The sequence below is a fragment of the Lissotriton helveticus genome, chromosome 10 (genome assembly GCF_964261635.1).
Source record: "Lissotriton helveticus chromosome 10, aLisHel1.1, whole genome shotgun sequence".
NCBI classification, from domain to species: Eukaryota; Metazoa; Chordata; class Amphibia; order Caudata; family Salamandridae; genus Lissotriton; species Lissotriton helveticus.
Genome location: NC_136071.1, coordinates 933632443 through 933654423, shown reverse-complemented (window position 1 = coordinate 933654423; position 21981 = coordinate 933632443). Strand labels below are relative to the sequence as shown.

The following is a 21981-nucleotide window of genomic DNA, read 5'->3' as shown; positions in this document are numbered from 1 at the left end:
AGATTGGATAGCGGTCCTTGCCTCGTTTGTGGGAGCGGAGGACAGCTAGTTGTAATATTATATTTCAACTGAGACAGCGTAAGCATTATAGACATCACATATATACTACAAATAGGACAATGCCACAATCATCCACCCATCCTGATTCTGTCACCTGCCAAATTGCAAATACATATACGAGATCTTTTTAGAATCAAACCGAACACGTGCCTGAAAATAGATTCAAATTTAAAACAATAAATTGCAATGTAACAAATAACTGTTGCTGCATGCTATGTGATTTGATTTTCACATACTCCAAGATGCACCTGTCCAGTGTTACATAAGATATAAGAAAAACAGGAAGCATTGTTAACAACATAATTATGTATGAATATATACAAGATGAAGTGCAAATAAAAACCACAAAGAAAAATACAATCATCGGAAAGAAGGAACTGGCGAGAGTGTACATCTGCATCAGGGAAGTAGAGACATCAAGGTAGTAAGTGTTAACAGAATGACAAATACCCAAGATCTCACATAGGTATGGTTAGGAGAGAAGAGTGATAACTACAGAGGAGAAACTTATTTTCTGTAGTTCGTCGCTTATGACAAACAAACGAGCAAACATTTGTTCATACAGTTTTTCAGTGGCACAAAAACTGTCAGTGTTTCTAATAGCTTCAGAATCTACTTCCTTATTTTTCTGTCTTCAAGTTCAGTATATCAGTTAAGTCAAAATATTTACGATCTTACTATATATTTAGTTTTAAAAAAAGTACCTTAAAAATTATATAGGAAAATCTTCTGGTCATTATGGCAAAGGCAGGCATATGTTTTTTATTGAGAAAGGGAAAAAGCCTGCAAGTTTAAACAGAGCATAATGGCATACAGACATTAGTTCATACAGTTTTCCGGAGGTCCAATTACTGCCATGACGTTTCTATGAAAGTGGTCATAGCTTCAGAATCCACCATCTTGTGTTTTGGTGTTCAAGCCCAAACTGTTAACAGTCAAAGGCTTTTGTGATATTTATCTCTGTTTAGTTTCCGAAAGAAGGATTTTCCCAGTTCGTATGTGCTGATCATTATGGCACAAGCAGGCACGACTTTGATTAACCGAGGGATCAAACCTGCAAGTGTACACAAATGAAACATTCATAAATTGCTGTATTTGTTATGCACATTATAGAAACTCAAGCAAATACAGTGTGGTATCAAGGTTGCGTATTATTGAGCTATTTCAATTGAAAAAAACAATAAGGAAAGACGGATGTTAACATTATAGCGAGGCATTTAATTAATATTACCAAATAGTCTTGCATATAAAAATTTCAATTGATTTTCCAAAGTTACAATGTTCTGCAACTTGGTGCTCTCCTTTACCAGAACAACATCAAGATGCCCATAAAATCTATTTTTAAATGAAAGATTTATTTAAATGGTACAGTGTGCGTGGTATGAGGGCTGGACACAACAAAATTATTCTTTTTTTTCGCTCCTGATTTCTCCCTGGTCACCAAGAACAGGGTTTACCTTCATTTCAGATCCCTGACATTTGAGCTAGGGATCATTAGAATGAGGTTTGTGAGTGAGGCAGAATCACAGCAGAGTAACAGCAATCCACTGTCTACATTCTTTTATGTTTAAGTATATGCCACTCAAAATGGTCAATCACATACACCAATGCAGAAAATCGATCTCCAGCTTGAGGGCACAATCAATACGATTAGCAATAGTCACAGTGGTATTATTTTACACTATTACCTGTATTGCCAAGCCAGTTACAGATATAAGTAACGACCTGGGGGCTCTTAAAGCTGACAATTATACAGTCCCCCACACTTTTCTTAGCGGTATACCCAACCCATGAAACCCTTCTAACCATAAGAACATCTCCTTTTAAGTTAGGTGGTAGAGGCCTTTGGATGTTTAACCAGCTGATTACCTTATTGCGTAAAGAATCATAAGACTCCATTACGCCGCTGGCAAGCTCTGGTACCCCCATCAAAATCACAGTGTAGCCTGCCGCCTCAGGGGGCAGATTAACTGCTTTACGCCTAGTTTTGGGACTATCCAGCCGGTTAGAACTATTAACTATCTCGTTTGGTGGTCTCTCCTGGCTGGGTAGGCTGGCCGGAGCGGGTTGCTTCGACCTCCTGGGAATTGGTATCGGGGGCACTAACCTAGGAAGTGGTACAGGTGCAGTTTGAAGCACAGGTACTGTGCTGATGTTAGTATTTTCCCCAGGAAGAACTATAGGTGTAGTTGGAGCCAAAACCATAGTGGTTGGGGGGGAGTGGGAAGCTCCAGCTTTAAGCCCATGTGGTCCATGTGTGCTAGCTCCTATCCCTGACTGGACGCCATTACCAACACTTAATCTTTCTAGAGCTATCAGTCTGGATTCTATTGAGTCCAATTTAAGGGAAAGAGGATTCAAAAGGCTTTTAAAGATATCAGTAAGCGAGGTGATAAGGAACTCTGTAGTTTTGGGGTGGCCCCGCCGAAGATAAATGGCTCAGTGTGCACGGGTATGGAGGAGATAGATGGAATACTCAACATTTCCATATCATTTCCCATAGCTAGTATCTCCGGAGCGCCCACGTTATCTTCCTGAGTGGGCATTATGGGATCAGTTTTGGCCCTTTTAGCACCTTTAGGCTTTCTAGATCTTTTCCTTTTCAATTTCAATACATGATCCTCTCTACACCCCATATGCTCTAATGAATTGAGACCCTCCCCCTGAGCCCCGGACTGTACCAACTCTGCGACAGGGGAGAGCTCCACGTCACTTGTGATACGTGATGTGTCCCTCTCCCTTAGCGGGGTTGATGGTGTCCTTAGCTGTTGTAAAACTGACTCTATGGTTTGGTCAATACTATCCATTAGAGACAAATGGGTAGCATCCAGCAATAGCGGTGTGCTAGCATTAGTTAATAAACCTGGAGAAGGAAAACCGGTATTCTCTACACCCTCCTCAGTTAGATTTTCAAGCACAAGAGGAGCAATGTTTGCCACAGAGTTTGCTTTGAAGAGAAATTTGTCCAATGTACCTGAGACCACGGAAGCAGCCTTGCTTCTTGATTCCCTACTAGCCATTCTGTAGCGTCCTGCTTCAGGGCAACCAACAAGTCAGTAAAATGGGAACGGGGACACGGGCGTTAGGGGGGTGGCCCGGTCCGGTCTCTTCCGTTCTCTGACGGCCTCAGACGGCCCGCCCTTTGCCTGGGCTTCGCCCGGCACACGCCCACGCACACGCCCGCGCGCGTCCCGCGATGCGTGTAACAAGGCGTGGTCTTATAGCCAGTGGGCGGGCGTGGCGCTCAGGATGGAGGCGGGGTCTCAGGGGAAGAGTCTCCAGGTGCGGCACGAACACACGCCGCCAAGAATCCTGGGACTCGCAGTCCCGCTGTGAGTACCTCCGCCCGCGCTGATGGTCAGTCTGCTTCCCGGGTCCTTGCTGGGGAAAGGCACTCCCAAAAGGTCTCCACGCACCAAAGTCTGTCCCTCGCAACTTCGAGCGGCTCCCGCGGAGCGAGGGCCGCGAGTCGCGATTTTAAACGCCCAGGATGGAGGCGGGGTCTCAGGGGAAGAGTCTCCAGGTGCGGCACGAACACACGCCGCCAAGAATCCTGGGACTCGCAGTCCCGCTGTGAGTACCTCCGCCCGCGCTGATGGTCAGTCTGCTTCCCGGGTCCTTGCTGGGGAAAGGCACTCCCAAAAGGTCTCCACGCACCAAAGTCTGTCCCTCGCAACTTCGAGCGGCACCCTATTCTGAATTGCTGCTATGGGGACAAATGAAGGATCAGGGCTAAATGATATCTGTCAACAAGGTGAGTTTCTATTTCTTTGCTTCCTATTCAAAAACATAGATAATCGAAAGAGTTAACTAGTTCAGTGGCATTTATGAAATAAAAAGCACAGACAATTATTTTACTTGTAAACATCAAAGGCCGCTATTACAATATATACCAACTGAGATTCTTTACCAATTAGGTCTGCTGTATCTGCTTTCAGAAGGAATGACTCCAGATCGATCATAGGAAATATTACAAAAAATTGGTGCTAAAATGCATTCCCTGATGCCTTGGAAAAATCTAGAAAGCTCCAATTAAAGCAAAAACTAGCCAGGCAAAACACAGTGCACCAGCACAAGGAGAGAGCAGAAATGCTCCATATTTTTGTAAATATGGAGCATTTCTTCTCACTCCTTTTCACACAACACAGCAGTGTACTCATCTGTACACCTTCAGACTCAGAGTGATATACCGGCCGCTTTAACGGGACACTCTTTCGTCTTCACTACATCAATGTGGCCACTACAATGCCAGACACTACTTCATCATAGGGTGGTATAATAAGAAAAACATTTTCTTACTGATTTATAAATAATATAGTAACTATTTAATATGCAATTAATACTTACAAAACGACTATTAATAGTAATAGATGCAATAAAAATTAAAATAAATAATACACATTACAAATGGTAACCTTTTTAAGATAACATTTAAACCACATATATTCAAAAGATTACGATTATTAACAATAGCAATACAAGTGTTGAAGATAATACATTACATTATAAGAACAATAAAATGAAGGGATTGGTGGGCCCTCAAAATATAATAATTATATTGTTAGTAGGAGGATTACTATTAATAGTAATATTATAAATAATAATACATATCTACAGGAATGTGTATACATATTTAAGAGGAAGGGTAAGGAATAATAACAGGATTTTGTTAATGAGAAAGAATAATACCAATAATAAAACGGTAATTAAAGAATTCTTGAGAGGACAAAGGTTAAATACTTATAATGAATAATTCCGTATTGCTAAGAACCAGGAGGCTCTTGGCATTATGGGAAATAAATACAGAACTCTAAAATCCACATTACACGAAGGAAAAAAATAATCAACAGAATTACCACAAAATGAAAATGTGGATGTAATTGACTCATTGTGGCGGTCGCATAGGAGAGGAGCTCCGGCGCCGTCCGACCTGCGAGCAAATTCTTGTGTTCCCCGTGGGTCTCCAAGCCCCCAGAAGGATGATTGATTGGGTGGAGGGAGGGAAGGAGGTCGGGCGGCCTAATTACATAGTGTGCCTCCGTCAAAGGTGAGGCAGTGCAGACGATGTGAGACGTGGTGCTCGTCCCACGGGATGCGGCTGCATGGAACCTTGCACGATATGGTGAGGCAGTTTTTCCCAAGGGTGAAGGCTACATAGGGCTACCAGTGGATATACCTGAGCCATTAAAAGGTCAGACCAGCAAACCTGCGTCCAGTGGTTTGGAGCTATGGAGCCTGGTGATGCTGGGGCCGATAGTAGCATGACAGCGCCACCCAGGGAACCCGAAGCAGAGTGTGGGGGGTGATTGGGGCCTTAGTGGCCTAGAGATTTTGATGGCCTTGTGAGGGCACATGGCCACGACCCTGGCAGCACTGCAAGAGACCGCGACCGACCTGGAGGTCAAGATTGACAAGGTGGCGCAGGATGTGTGACTTTTAAGAGCAGACCACCGCAAGCTAGCAGATAGGGTGACTGAGACGGAGTCCGCAATCACCCATTTGGCGCTCGCAATGTCTGCGAAGAAAATGCATTTTGAGGCACTGTAAAGGGTAGTGGCGGCCTTCGAAACTAAACTGGATGATGCGGAAATCTTGCAGCAACGACGTGGGACTGGTGGTGGTCGTAGAGAAGGCGGAGGGCCCCTGCATTGAGTTGTTTCTGGAGGACTTGTTGTCGACTGTGTTGTTGGAAGAGAAGCACTCCAAGTGGTTTATGATGGAAACACTCACAGTGTACCTGGACGCCCTCTGGTACCTGGTGTGCCGCCGTGAGCAATCATGGCCCGGTTGCTGAACTTCCAGGACAGGGACAATATCCTGCAGGCCTTGGCAGCTCAACCAATCAATCAAAAAGCATTTTGTAAAGTGCAACACTATCACCCCTAAGGGTATCTAGGCGCTGGAGGAAGGGAACATGAATATCTTCTCCCACTTCATGAGAATGGTGCAGCGCCAGCAGGAATCCTTTTTGGGGGTCAAGCGGCACCTCTGACTCCTGAACATTCAGTAAGCCCTTGTTAGACTTGGCATCTTTGGCGTGGTTTCCCCAGACTTTTTGCATCTAACTGCTGTATTTTTGATGCTGTGCTGGATTTCGTTTTTGCTGGCTTTGATGCTTTGGGCACTTTTCCACTGCTGATCAGTGTCAAAGTGCAAGTGCTCCCTGTGTAAATTGTAATTACAATTAGTTCTTGCTGATTGGCATGTTTGATTTACTGATAAGTCCCTAGTAAAGTGCACTGAAGTGTGCCAGGGCCTGAAAATCAAATACTACTAGTGGGCCTGCAGCACGGATTGTGCCACCCACAGGAGTAGCCCTGAAAATGTATCTCAGACCTGCCACTGCAGTGTCTGCGTGCAGTTTTGAACTGCCATGTTGACTTGGCAAGTGCATGTAAGGCACTCCTATGGTAGGCCAAAGGTACCTCCCTGGGCAGGGTGCAGTGTATCTGAAAGGTAGGACATGTACTGGTATGTGTGACATGGCCTGATAGTGAAATACTGCCAATTTCGTTTTTCACTATTGAAAGGCTATCTTTCCCAATAGGATAGAACAGAAAATGCTCTGTAACATCTTACAAGTATAACTTCCCATGGGGACAAGATAGAGAAATAACGTTTAGGCTCTCTGAACTCAGAATTTAATAACACATCTTTTTAGTAAAGATGGTTTTTAAATTGTGTGCTTGAAAATGCCACTTTTAGAAAGTAGACATTTTCTTGTTTAACCATTCTGTGTGCATCTGCCTGTTTGTGTATTGACCGTCTAGTTTTAGAGTGACAGTGGCTGGGGATGTGCATTCACTGTAGACAGCCACTGGAGTGGTTGAGGTGTGCCAAGCCCTTCCTGGATGACTCAGAGCTGAGCTGAGCTGAGCTGAATATGGCTTGGCTACATTTAGAATAGTGGGAGGAGATTTCCTTCCACCTGAATAGGGCCTGTCTCCCTTGCACAATGCTGTGTCCACCCCCTGTGTTCATACTGCACCAGTGAGGACAGAACTGGTTTGCACTGGGCTCAGAGACCCTCGCACAAAGAGAACAAAGACATTTTGGGAAATACGTTTAAGACCTAAAACCCTAGAACTTTAGACTACTTCTGGAATCAAGAGGAACCTTTGCCAAGGAGAAGAGCTGGAGAAACTGGAGGAGGAGTACTGCCCCCTTGCTGTGCTGTCTGGAGTTGGCCTGCAGTAGCTGTTTCTGCCAAGGAAAGGACAAGGACTTTGCTGTGTGCTGTGTCTTCCTGCTTGCGGAAGATCTCCAAGGGCTTGAGTAGAGCTTGAAGTCTCAGATCACAAAGACTTCACCCCCAGCTCCCCTGAACTTCCTTGCTGGTAGTTCTGAGCTGCCAAGAGGTGCCTGTGACTGTGTTGGGCCTCTGGAGGTTGTTCTTGCTGGAAAAGCAACGCAACTACCAGAGAATTTACGCATCGCTCTTCTTGTGGCTGTTTTTCCGATGCAGCACCCCTGTGTGAGAACAATCTCCACGCGTCGCTGCTGCCGAAACCGATGCAGCACTTGTCGCTGCTGGAAGAACCATCGCATTGAGGGATCACGGCTGAAAAAACCTGTGTGGCACGATGCCGCTGCACTGATCGCCGCTGCATCCGGATTTCTAAGCATCGTACCTGTGCGGCAAGTTTTCCCGATGCATCACCCACCTCAAAATTGACGCATCACTTCCCCCATAGACCGGATTTGAAGCATCACTTCTCCTGCGTGCGGCGGAACTGTTGCATCGCCTCCCCATGGTCTCAGGAACTGACGCATCTCCTTGTTTTTCAACGCTTCCCATCTCGGCGGCTCTTTGGCCTTGTGAATTTTGTCGCAACTACTGGTACTTTGACAGAAATCACACATCCATAGTTTTCTATGTGCCAAGTTGTTTGACACCTTTTTAAAGTCATTCTTATTACATGCATGTTGGATTTTTGTAGTTTTGGTCTTGTTGAGTTTAGAAAAAGATACTTTATTTTTCTAAACTGGTGTGGTGTCCATTTGCGGTGTTATTACTGTGTGGTTAGAGTACAAATACTTGACACATTGCCTTTGGGATAAGTCAGTCTGCTCGTGCCAAGCTACACATGTGGTGAGCAGGGGTTATCTAAAGTGTGTATCTGCCTTACCCTGACTAGAAGCAAGGATCCCTATTTGGACAAAGGTACCTACCTCTGCCAACTAGAGACCCCCATTTCTAACAGGCCTCTTAGATACCTTCCCAGACATGACCTCAATGTGGTTTTACTGCAGGAGATGCATTTTGGTGGGAAATAATTGTGGCTTTCTTAACAGGGGCCGGTACTGGCTCCTGGCCCACACTAGTTTCTCCAGAGGTTCGAGGGGTGATGGTGTGCTGGTGCAAAGGTCTCTGCCACTGCAGGTGTCCTGTCTTTAGGGGGATAGTGAGTGTGTTAGCAACAGTTCTTTATATCATTAGGCTGAATCCTTGCTTATATAGATTGAGTCAAAAGTCCGTTTTTGTGTAGAAAAAGGCTCTTTATTGATTTTAATAAAAACATGAACAGCCGACACGTGGTTCGCCCCCCTGTGGCGATTCGCGCCAGGGCTTTTTCAAGGCTGTATAAGATCAAAGTTACATATATAAAAAAGTTGCCTGAAGATTGACCTTTGACCCCAATACCAATGAGTGAAGTGTGAGGAAAAGGGAAGGAAAGTGATTAGAGTGAGGCAAGAAGGCACCAATTTCATTAGTCCATTGCATCCATGCAACATGTGCAGTGCGAAGGGAGTGAAGGAAAAAGAAAAAAAATACTCTATTGAGGATTTGTGATAACATTTCTAAAGTGAAGTTTCTGATTTAGTGATCAGTGTAAAGAAGAGCCGCGGTGACAAGCTTAGAACATAAGAAGAGGTGAATACCAAGCGGAAAAAAACATTTCACCTATGTGGTTTTAATACTTAAGTGTTTAAGAAAATTGTATATGAAACACAAGTGTAGTTTAGTTTAACTATTAACCAAAGAAAGTTCAAAAAGTCAGATCAAATCAAATAAAGCAGATCAATATAGTTCCAAGTGATCAAATTGACATGCCAGAGGAAGGTAAAGCAGGAGAAAAAGCTTTCAGATAGTACTGCATACCTATTTACATTACAGTTTGCTCTTTGCAATTCTTCATCATAATTTGTACTGCTTTTCCAACAAAAAAGTCCGGTTTTTCAATATATGGATCTGTTAATACAACATTTACATTTAGAAAGAGTATTATCCACTATATTCATAAGATTGTATTTAAGCGTTTTTTCTTAACAAACAAAGATTCACTTTATAAAATGTGAGCTATTACTAAACAAATTTATTGCCTTCTCTCTACAAAACTAATAATAGGAACCATTGTCTATATCGTAGCGTATTTGACATCTTTGAGACAGGTTTGATTAAGAAGCAGTGCACAACGATATTTGTAATTTAGTTAAATGGGAATAAAGTTCGGTAGCTTATGTCATCTTTGTTTTTACACTCGGAAGTGTGGCACTTCAAAAATGGGCGGGCACTGTTTTTTAAGACTAATTCAAAAGAGCAGGTTAGTAATTGGGAATAGTCTTAGTAGTCTGGCATGTGGGTTCCTTTATGTGGTGTTGGCAGAGTATTACGCCAGCAAAGTAGTTAAATATCGGCGTATTGCACACGTACGGAAAACAAAAATGGTCCAGTATTTAGGCAAGGGTAAAGTCATACGGACACAAAAAAAGTATTGCAACAAGAAAGCCTGTCCATAAAAACGGTAGGCGCACTTACTTGTGAGGGGAAATCCCTTAGTTACGTAGTCGGGAGCCTGCAGGTCATTCCTTCCGCTTTCGCGTATGTGTTTGTGTGTAACTGCGGGCTGCCTCTTTTGAACCGGAAAGACAAAAATTAAACCGGAAGGCAACGCCAGTACTGTTTTGCGAGAAAAGTGTTGTTTACTTTATTTCTGATATTTCAAATGAACCGTGCAGGGTGTGCGTTCTAGATTAAACAAACTCGATAGTATCTACTAGCTAATCGTGTTGTTTTATTTATTTTCTTTAGTTCGTTCATAAGTCTTACCGCCGGTTGACCCGGAGGTTTCAGGCAGGGTGACGTATTTGGTAATGATCAACAACTTACTCTTTCAGTTATACCTCGGATCAGAGAGGTATAACTGAAAGAGTAAGTGATGTGACTACCCATCCCACAAGTCTGTTATACACTAATGCTGGGGCTTCTATATGTAAACCTGAGTATGGGGACCTCTAAACCCACTTAGCATTGCTCTAGACTATCTTTGTGCAACTTTGCCCACTTCCCCCGCAAACATAATAATATCGAAGTAATGTATACTACCCTTCCTGCCACCTCTGTAATAAAACACTGTTTCACGGACATCTGCGCTGTCCATTTAACTCTCAATCATTAAAATTAACTTAAATAACGCCACTTTGAAATGGCGGAGTCCCAAAACACGACCCGACGGTTTAAATAAGTCCGTTGTTGATCATTACCAAATACGTCACCATGCCTGAAACCTCCGGGTCAACCGGCGGTAAGACTTATGAACAAACTAAAGAAAATAAATAAAACAACACGATTAGCTAGTAGATACTATCGAGTTTGTTTAATCTAGAACGCACACCCTGCACGGTTTATTTGAAATATCAGAAATAAAGTAAACAACACTTTTCTCGCAAAACAGTACTGGCGTTGCCTTCCGGTTTAATTTTTGTCTTTCCGGTTCAAAAGAGGCAGCCCGCAGTTACACACAAACACATACGCGAAAGCGGAAGGAATTACCTGCAGGCTCCCGACTACGTAACTTAGGGATTTCCCCTCACAAGTAAGTGCGCCTACCGTTTTTATGGACAGGCTTTCTTGATGCAATACTTTTTTGTGTCCGTATGACTTTACCCTTGCCTAAATACTGGACCATTTTTGTTTTCCGTACGTGTGCAAAACGCCGATATTTAACTACTTTGCTGGCGTAATACTCTGCCAACACCACATAACGGAACCCACATGCCAGACTACTAAGACTATTCCCAATTACTAACCTGCTCTTTTGAATTAGTCTTAAAAAACAGTGCCCGCCCATTTTTGAAGTGCCACACTTCCGAGTGTAAAAACAAAGATGACATAAGCTACCGAACTTTATTCCCATTTACCTAAATTACAAATATCGTTGTGCACTGCTTCTTAATCAAACCTGTCTCAAAGATGTCAAATACGCTACGATGTAGACAATGGTTCCTATTATTAGTTTTGTAGAGAGAAGGCAATAAATTTGTTTAGTAATAGCTCACATTTTATAAAGTGAATCTTTGTTTGTTAAGAAAAAACGCTTAAATACAATCTTATGAATATAGTGGATAATACTCTTTCTAAATGTAAATGTTGTATTAACAGATCCATATATTGAAAAAACAGACTTTTTTGTTGGAAAAGCAGTACAAATTATGATGAAGAATTGCAAAGAGCAAACTGTAATGTAAATAGGTATGCAGTACTATCTGAAAGCTTTTTCTCCTGCTTTACCTTCCTCTGGCATGTCAATTTGATCACTTGGAACTATATTGATCTGCTTTATTTGATTTGATCTGACTTTTTGAACTTTCTTTGGTTAATAGTTAAACTAAACTACACTTGTGTTTCATATACAATTTTCTTAAACACTTAAGTATTAAAACCACATAGGTGAAATGTTTTTTTCCGCTTGGTATTCACCTCTTCTTATGTTCTAAGCTTGTCACCGTGGCTCTTCTTTACACTGATCACTAAATCAGAAACTTCACTTTAGAAATGTTATCACAAATCCTCAATAGAGTATTTCTTTTTTCTTTTTCCTTCACTCCCTTCGCACTGCACATGTTGCATGGATGCAATGGACTAATGAAATTGGTGCCTTCTTGCCACACTCTTATCACTTTCCTTCCCTTTTCCTCACACTTCACTCATTGGTATTGGGGTCAAAGGTCAATCTTCAGGCAACTTTTTTATATATGTAACTTTGATCTTTTACAGCCTTGAAAAAGCCCTGGCGCGAATCGCCACAGGGGGCGAAACACGTGTCGGCTGTTCATGTTTTTATTAAAATCAATAAAGAGCCTTTTTCTACACAAAAACGGACTTTTGACTCAATCTATATAAGCAAGGATTCAGCCTAATGATATAAAGAACTGTTGCTAACACACTCACTATCCCCCTAAAGACTTTACTGTTTAAAACTCAAGAGGTCCAGAGTTTTTTTGAGTGTACTTCCTCTACAAAAACCATGTGAAGACTGATTTAGACTTGGATTCTCCTTTGGACCACTCCTCCTCTCTAGAAACTGCAGGTGTCCTGTACCTGGGTTGACCACCAAGGGTGCTATGCCGTGGTATTGGGTAGCTTCCTGGTATTTCCCACCAGTCCTGCAGGGGGAGGACTCGTGAACCTGGGGGAATGGGTAAAACATGCTCCAGATGCTCTGTAGCTAGTGAGGTGTGACCTTAACTTAACACTCAGGGGACAGTTGGACTGATTGACTAACTCGGGGATCCCCCGTAGAGATGACACCCACTTAAGTGACTTCCTAGCTTTGATCGGGCTGGCGGACATGTAGAGGTTTCGTAATCCGCTCCTTTGCTTCTAATTCTATGTGGTCCATGTCTAGACTGGATTACCTTCTGGTGCTGTATCATATGGTCAGGACCTTTGGGGACACAGACTATTTGCCCAGGGGGATATCAGACCATGCCCTCATGGTAAACATGCTTGAGACGAAACTGCGCTGGCCTGGGAGGGGATGGTGATTGGATCCCTGAGAGTTGACGGATGAGAACGCACAGACCTTAATTCGACGGGCCATTATTTTAAAAAGAATGTGGGGTTGGTAAGAGCATAAAATGGTTCTGCGGAGTGAGTTAATAGCCCATATCGCAAAAAAAGAGAGAAAGCGCCTAGAGTTGAAAGCGTGGTTGGTGCATACAGAGGTGGGGTATGTGTATCACCCTACCATGAGGCAGGTTTGGGACCTGGAGTTTCTGTGGGAGGAGTATCAGAGACTAGTCTACCAGGAAGTACAGCAAATTTTCTGAAATAAACAGGGTAGACTATACGAAATAGTGAAGAAGGCATGGAAGCTGTTGGTTTGGCTGGCCCGGAAGGAGGAGGGTCATTTATGGTTACATTAGATGACGGGCCTGGGGGGCTCCAGCGTGAAACTCCAGATGAGATGGCCCAGCCATTTGCAGAGCACCTGCATGAGGTGTATAGTTCGCAACTCGAACTGAACCTGATCGACGTGGGGCAGTTTGTGAGAGATCTGCCAGCACCCTGCTTCCAGGAGGAGGCGGCAAGTAGGACCGTGGTGGGGGAACGAACGGTGGACGAGATCTTGGTGGCAGTGTCCCGGTGTTGAAGGGCCCGGGCCTGAGTGAACAGGGCGAGGTTGGGGGAGTTTAGGCTGGGGAGGAGGGCCAGACAGGGGTTACCTCATCTCGCTGCTTATGTTCGTGCTCGCCATTGAGCCTGGCGTAGTGACTTCAAGGTGGTGGGGGGGGGGGAAGGGATGCACGGGTCAGGGGCCTGAGGTTGAACCAAGACAGGGAGAAAATGGTTTGCTTTATGTGGCTGATGTCCTCTTGTACTTGGAGGACCCAGAATGCCCTGTGCCACGTGTGCTGGACATCTTGAAGTGTTTGGTACATATGCTGGGATAAACATCAACTGGAAGAAGTAAATAGTGTTTCCACTGACTGAGAGGTTGCCACGGGGTGGAGGGGAGATGGTCCACTGCGATAGGAGTGGATTAGATTTAAATACTTGGGAATCCAAGTCACCGTATAGCCGGAAAATTTGGAGCATGTTATGAAGGACTTTAAGGGGGCGGTGTCCCTCTGGCAGCGACTCCAAGTCCCTGAATTGGGCCGTGCCGCCTAAAAAAGATGATTTTTCTTCCGGAGCATTTGTATTTTCTGCAGAATTCACCATTTATGGTCCCAGACAAATTCTTTAAAGAGGTAGAAGCAACGAGTAGGTAGTTGCTTTGAGATGGGGCCCTCCTAGGATTGCCTTGTCTGTTTTGACGAGAAAGTAAGAGGAAAGGGGCGCGAATTGGAACTATATTACTGGGCATTCCAACTACTTGTTGCTTGACTGCCACGCAGACCTGGCTTGCTAGCGCTGTGTTTTTAAATTGTTTAGGCTTTAAGAATTATTTGTTGCACTTACCCCGAATCGCGAGTGTCTTTTTAAAAAAATTGAAATTCTAGTCACCTTGCCGCACCCCTTTCACTCGTCCTGCTCACCACCCTAGGCCTCATCCAATCGGCCGGCAGGAGGTGGAGCTGGGAGGCGGGGCCAGGCATCTAAAAGCAGCCTCAGTACAGGAAGCGGGCAATTGTTGCTTGACTGCCGCGCGGACCTGGCTTGCTAGCGCTCTGTTTTAAAATTGTGTAGGCTTTAAGAATTATTTGTTGCACTTACCCTGAATCGCGAGTGTCTTTTCTTAAAAATTGAAATTCTAGTCACCTTGCCGCACCCCTTTCACTCGTCCTGTTCACCACCCTAGGCCTCATCCAATCGGCCGGCAGGAGGTGGAGCTGGGAGGCGGTGCAAGGCATAAAGGTCCATTACAGCACGGAGGCGCAGCGGACGCGCGCCGAAGACGCGCCAAAGGCAAGCCCGTCTGCGCCCGACCTGGACCAGGGGCCAAGGATGCTGGTCAATTTATTCCCTACTCCCCTGGAGCACTCCGAACGCTTGCAGGTCAGCCAACCCCCCTAGAACTGGCTACCTATAACCGCATCCAGACGAATGGAATTCTGCGAGAACAGGCAGGCTGACTACCCCGCCCCCTCCAGTCCCCCCCCCCCTTCCCGCCGTAAGGAATGAGACCACTCTTTGGGTGTTCTATCTGAATACCCGCTCTTTAGTGAAACATCAGCTGGACATCTTCTGGTTGCTAGCCCTAGAAAAGCAGGATGTCCTACTGATCACCGAAACCTGGCTCACCGAGGGCTCTACGCCAGATATATTGGCGGCACTCCTCTCAGACTATTACATACTAACTGCCAATCGGCCCTCAGGGAAGATGGGTGGGGGTGTGGTGGCCATAATACACAAGAATTATAAATTTGATACTATGTCCTCCCTTGATCTACCACAAGTCGAGAATCTAGTCATTACTTTAGGCACTAAACCCAGATCCATTGCGCTGGTGCTTCTGTACCGTCCTCCTAAACCTATGCCCTCTTTTCCACTTTTGTTAAGTGAACAAATAGCTAATCTCGCCATGAACCATGCAAGCCATGATCTACTGCTGTCACTGCGTGCCTGATCGCTTCAAATGCTTTTCCGCATTCTTCTGTCCATACGAAGGTCTGGCCTTGCTTTGTTATTTCTCTCAGTGGCGTGCTCACCGTAGCAAAGACCTTTATGTAGCTTGCACAGTAGCTAGCAAGTCAGAGGAATGATCTTATTTCTGCAACGTCGCATGGATGTTTTGCTTTTTCTAGCGTGTCCACTTTGCTTCGGTCTGGTCGCATTCCTTTTTTAGAGAAGATGTGTACAAGGACACTAGCTCATCTCGCCCCAGCTCGCACTAGTCCTCATTTAGCGTCAGCCCTGCCTGTTCCAGGTGGGAGCATACATCTCGCAATGCTTTGTCATGTTCATCGTCTGACTTGCCGAACACCAGAATGTCGTCACTGTAGTTCAGACTGTTCTTCACTGGCCTTATTATTTTCCTTATTGTCTCTTGGAATATTTCGGCAGCCGACGATACTCCAAAACTTAGACGTTTGTAGCGGAAGAGACCCAAGTGCGTGGAAAATGTTGTGATATATCTGGACTGAGGGTCCAGTTCCAGCTGATGATATCCCTTGCATAGGTCTAGTTTGGAGAAACGTCTTGTGCCCGTTAGGCAACTGATCATGTCATCGAGGTGAGGTCCAGGATGTCTTTCACGTTCAATTGCTGTGTTCGGTATTCTCATGTCGACGCAGATGCGAATCTTGGACGTGTTTTTCTTTGGCACTGCCACTATTGGTGACACCCATGGTGTCGGTCCCTCAGCTGGCTCTATGATGTCCTGCCTCAGTAGCGCTTCAATCTCTTCCTCCACCTGTGGTTGCAGATGTATGGGTACTCGCCGGTGATGTTGAGCTACTGGTTTTACTGCTTCATTGATGTGCAGTGTTATTTGGCATCCTTTCAGCTTCCCTAGTCCTTGGAGCAGTTTGGGATATTCCTGCAGGATGCTTTTCTTCTCTGACATGTTGTATTTATTTATTTTATGCAATTTGTTGAGCGCACGATTACCCAAGGGTGTCTTGTCATTTCGAGGAGGCCAATTACCTCTGCTGTGACATTGCTCAATAGGCACGGTGCCGGAATGTCACCTTTCAGTACATGTATTTCTTCTTTCAGCGTTTGGCCTTTGTATTTCAGATTCTCTGTGAATTTTCCCATGTTCGTCACTGGTTTTCTTGACCCCCACGTGAACACTTCAACTTTTGATGGGATCAGCGCTGGTTTTACTTCCATCGTCTCGTATTCCGACACACACATGATATTACAGGTTGCTCCGCTGTCTAGCACGAACCGTGTTTTGTGTGGCCCCACTTCTACGGTCACGGTCTCAGTCTTCTTGATGTTGTCTTTGTTCACCAGGTGAACGCTTTCTCTGGTTATGCCCTCATCAGTGGGCATGGCAGCATTATCGGACATGAGGTATAGTCGTTCTACCTTTTCTTCCTCTTCATCTTCTCCTGACTCGGCCGATGAGCTTCTGTTGGACGTTTCTATGTGTCTGACGTGCCTGCTCGTCGTCATCCTTGGTCTTCCCGGTCTTCCTCTTTCGCTTCTGAACTGGAGTCCCAGGCAAGCGCTGGCAAAGTGATTGCTCCTATTGCACTTCCTGCAGGTCTGGCCCATTGCCAGGCACGCGCCTTTGTGTGGAAATTCAAGTCCACATCTGTAGCAGGTTGATTCATGTTTCTTCCTTGCCACTTGTTCATTCTGTCCTTTTTTCCACCCGTTTGTGCGGTTCTTCTCTGCCATGCGGTGTGCCTGTTCTACTTGCCGTTCCTTTCCCCGCTCCATTTGCTTTGCCTGCGCCGTTGCCCTTGCCTCGGCCCTTGCTAATGACAATTTTTTCTCCAGTGAGGTCGGTTCCTTCAGGATTCTCGTCCTGAAGTTCGTGTCACGACATCCTTCAATGATGCGCAGGCGAATCGCTTGCTCGTTATCAAACTTGTCGAATTCACAGTGTGTCACTATCTTGCGCAACCTCGTCGCAAACTCATCCAGTGATTCATCCGTGTGTTGGAAAGCTATAGCGAACGTGTATCTCTCAAAGTCAATGTTTCTCTGGGGATCAAATGTGCTCGAAAGACATGTTATTAGCCCTTTGTATGTCGACTTCTCTTCTGCTGGTAGTGTTACTAGTAGGTCATCTATTTCATCGCCGACCAGATTGAGAAATAGATCCAATTGTTTGGCCTCTATTAAGTCTGTGGCCCGCATGTACCTCATCCATTTCTCCCATCTGATCCCTACTTGCGGTTCCGATAGATTGAATGGGAGAGGTCTGCGGTATTGGGCGCTCTGCTTTTCGCTATTTTGTTCAGCCATTTTCTCTAGCCCTTTTTACAATGCTCTATGTCTCTTGCTTGTAGCCTTTCTTCTCTTTGTTGTTTGTTTTCTTTCCTTTAATATGCTCCTCTGCCTTTGTGCTTTCGTTCGCACTTGCTTGTGCTTGTTTTCTCTTTTAGATATATCCTTGGCACCTTCTTGCCTTCGTTTGCACTTGCTTGTTTCCTCTTTTTGTTATGTCTTTTACACTTCCTGTGTCTTGTGCTCTTGTTGGCACTTTTTTTTTCCGTCTTTCTTACTCTTATTCTATTCTGCCCTTTAAATCCTTGTTTTTATTTGCACTTGCTTGTTTCCTCTTTTTGTTGTGGCTTTTACACTTCCTGTGTCTTGTGATCTTGTTGGCACTTCTGTCTTCCTTTCTTGCTCTTCTTCTATTCAGCCCTTTAAGTCCTTGCTTTTATTTGCACTGTCTTGTGCTTTTCTTTTTTCTTGTGCTCTTCTTAATGCTCTTTTTCCTGTCTTTCGTTTTTCCCCCTGTCTTTAAAATGGCCGCCGCTTCTATGAGCTCTGCTATTGGCTCTTTTGCCTGTTTCCAAGATGGCAACCGAAATCCAGCGCGATTTCGGAGCCAATCTCGGTAATTCCCTGATGTTAAGATGGCCGCCCGAGTTCCTTCGGCGCTGATTGGTCAGCTTCGCCTGACCTCAAAATGGCCATTCTCGCGAGAGTTCGCCTTTTCAGACAGTTTCCAGCACGCACTTTCAATCAGATCGCTTACCGGCGCCTCTCCTGCCAGGCAGCTTTATTTTCACCGGCGATGTCGTCACGGCCGTGGTGGGCTCTCGTGCCGTGACGTCTTTCTTCCTGCGAACCAGCGCGGGCTTCTGGACTCGTTTTTCGTACTCCGCAGCTCTGCAGGACACACGTGCAGTTCTTTTGACCCTTGTCGCCAGATGTCGTGTTGTTGGACGTCACTCACGACTGGAGATCGCCAATTAGTGCAGGTGAGCTTTATTCTTTACAGGTTATTACAGCATCACTCATGTACATCCTGCCCCTTCCCTGGTCATCGCTTCTCCGTCCCCCGCTTTCTACCCCCTGACCGGAACTGGTGTCCTGTATCGGTCCCATCCCCCACTCGTGCTGCAGGGTCCTAGTGCCCACTATCCAGGGCACGACAGTGTACTGCCTAGTGCTGCAGAGCCGACTGGCGCCTGAACTCACCCCTCAGGAATTAGTTCAGCATTGCTTGAGTGTGGAACGATTTGTGATTGGTGAGGGGTGAGAGCTCTGTTTGCATTTTTTACTTTCTCTTGGTTTGTTTTTCTATGCCTCCTCTTCCCCCTTGGTTTGGTGGAGTCGTTAATGGGAGTTATTTCATTATTGCTGTTCCTTAGTGTGGGTATTGGGGGTAATGATGATTACTGGGAAGGCTCGAGTTGATTTTATTGTGATTACTCAGCAGAAGGGGGATTTTTTTTGTACTTGTTTCAGTTTCTGGTGGCGGCGGAGGGCACACATCAAAAAAGATGAGGGGGTGCTTGGGTGCTCGGGATCAGAGGGATGGCTCACTTTAAATTAATAACATGGAATGGTCTGGGGCTTACCTCCTTTGCGAAACTGTACAGGGTGAAGGCCTAGCTTCATAGGCATGGTGCACACTTTACGCTGTTGCAGGAAATGCACTTACTGGAATCAGAGGTTTAAAAGTCCACAGGAAATAGAGGGGGTCAGACTTATTCCACCTATGCCCGAGAGGTGATTCCTTGGGTGGCCCTGCAGGTTCCCTTTCTGGTTCAGGGCTTCACAGCAGACATAGCGGTGCGATATCTCCTGGTGCATGGTCTACTAGATAGCGTGAAGGTCTGCATGATGTATGTTTATGCCCCAAATGTAGATGATGGGGATTTTCATCTAGAGCTGGGGCAGAAATTGCTCCCCTCTATGAGTGTACCTCTGCTGTGGGCCTGGAATTATAATTAGGGCTCCCGGTTTTATGGTATTTATTTTTTTCACATTTCCGTCTGTATTTATCCATATTTATTTTTTAATCATTGTATCTGTATTTATCCGCATTTATTTTTGTGGCAAGCAAAAGAAGACGCTGCAGCTAGTATATTTTCACATTTATTTAAATATACAATGCCCACTTTTTGCCGTTTTTTTTGTAGAGTGACTTTGCACCAAAGGTACTAAAGTGCTTAACATGAGCAACAGTTTGATTACACAAGCGCATTTTCATTTTTACAAACACTGGGAAATTAAGGGATTTGGCCAGAATCATGGGATGGTGAGCCAAACCCGAGACTTGAGCCTATAATTGCAGAGGCCGCCGCATCCACCCGCAGGGTGGGGGAGGCTCAAGGGCCGGCGCCATAACCCACGCGGTGCCAACAGGGGGATGGAACTGGTCCTGGGCGCCCGAAGCGGCCAGGACCAGCGGAAACGGGGTGCGCACCAGCCACCCCGACAGGAAGTGACCTTGTGACCTGGGCGCCCATGGGGGGCGACCAATGGCCAACCTTGCTACCTTTGAACCCCCCAATCAAAGGGGGTTTCACCTGAAGCCCTTAGGGGGCTCAAGGGGATTTAAGCATCGCCGCTCCCCACCAGAAGCACAACGTCTTCGAAGGAGCTGGGAGAGCGGCGCGACAACGACATCGTTTGAAGAGGACCGACTGCGGCAGGAGGCGGCGAAGGACGGCCGAAGCAGAAGGGCGACCCCACAGAGCGGCTCGCCGGTCAAGTTCTCCACCCAGCTCCCCGGGAACCCGAGGCCGAGTGATCCGAAGCGACGGAAAAGGACGACGAGCTCGGCGGCCGTGCCAAGCTCCAGCGCGGTAAGCAAGTGTCCAGTTCGGAGCGCGCATTGAGCCGTTTCACCAGGCGAACAGCACACACGTGCAAGGAAGTTCAGAGGCGGGTCCGGAATTCCTTCCGACCCAGCGGCGCAGGCCAGCCCGCAGAAACCAGACCTAGGCCCTATGGACAACATGGCGGAAGATCAGCCAGGAGACATGGCGGAAGTGTTGAAGAAAATCCGCCAGATATCGGCGGTACACGGCGACGAATGGCTCCAGCCCCATTTGGCCAAAGGAAAGGAGAATAGGCCGGACGGCCAGGCGGAGGAGGAAGCAGGCCCGTCAGCACCCAAGAAGCCTAAGACCACGCCGAGAAAGAAGACCTCCAAGAGGAATCCCCCAAAGAAAGTGCGCCAGAAGCCCCCGCCGCCGAGGTCAGACGACAACAAGCAGGGTGAGACGAACGGCAGAGCAGTTAACGGTGAGCATATTAGTACCATTGTGAAAGAATGTTTGAAATCGCTCGCTCCGACGTTCCTGAACGGCGCGGCGCAGGGGGCGGCGGGGCCCAGGGAACAACGCACTGACGAGACAGGGGGCTTAACGTGGCATATGATTGATCCAGGGTGGGCCCGGCAGTCAAGGGTGCAGGAGCAAGTGGGCTTGTCCCCGCAGGGTGATCAGGTTTCCCCATTACCCGGGTGGGGGTACAATACGGGGTCCGGGAGCCCGGGGTCGGGGGGGCTAGGCAGTGACCTGTACGCCAGACCATCCCCCGGCCCTGCCTCCTTGACGACGAAAGCCACGGGGCTCGCGTGCCTTATTCCTCTCGCAGTAAAAGAGAGGATATGGCGCAAGGAATTCATAGATATATTCTCGCTCCTAGAAATACAGCTGGAGGGCCTCGACCTGACCACATGCGACAGGAGAGAGGACGAAAAAAGGGAGAGGCGCGGCGCTAGAAAGGAGCGGAACTTCGAGAATTGGCTAGACGCTTTCAGGATCATGGCATGTATCATAGTAGAGAGGTTCCCCCATTGCGCAGCTGACCTATGGTTATATGAGGCTAACATACACTCAGCACAGAGGCAATTCCCCGGGGACGCATGGTTGGAATACGATAAGGGTTTCAGATTAAAGATGCAGAGGCACCCAGAGATGGAGTGGAATGAGGAAGATGTTTCAGGTTTTATTCATAAAATGCTCGCGGCCAAAGACGTGAGAGCCTGGACGGGGAAATACGACCAGTCCTTTCGGAGTTCGTCCCATAAGGGGAGGAACAGAAATTACCAGAAACATTCCTCCGGGTGGTCCAGCTCCCCCCCGCGACCAAGGCAATATGCTGGAGATACGATGCGGGGGACTGTTCTTGGGGTCCTCGTGCAAATTCCAACATGCATGCTCAAACTGCGGGGGGAGACACGCTGCAGCGGCGTGCAAAGGCTCCAAGCGGGAATCAAAGAGAGAAAAGAGAGAGAAACACAAGAAGCACTAGCCCGAAGGCTAGTGGGGGCGGGACACTAGTGGACATTCAACAGTGCCAGCTGGCTAGGTCCCCCATTAATA

At 46.2% G+C, this 21981-nt stretch overlaps 1 protein-coding gene across 2 annotated transcripts in view; it reads right to left on the bottom strand.

The window, feature by feature from the left end:
- Positions 1 to 354: 354 nt before the first annotated feature.
- The window catches only part of SLC25A40 (solute carrier family 25 member 40), a 389459-nt gene continuing 367832 nt past the window's right edge, over positions 355 to 21981 (bottom strand). The window contains exon 11 of one of the 2 annotated variants that reach the window (XM_078663592.1): positions 355 to 1114. In XM_078663592.1, the coding sequence (XP_078519718.1) occupies positions 996 to 1114 (119 nt within the window). In that variant the 3' untranslated portion in view covers positions 355 to 995. The remainder of the gene's footprint in view (positions 1115 to 21981) is intronic. The other variant, XM_078663593.1, reaches the window with a different exon arrangement.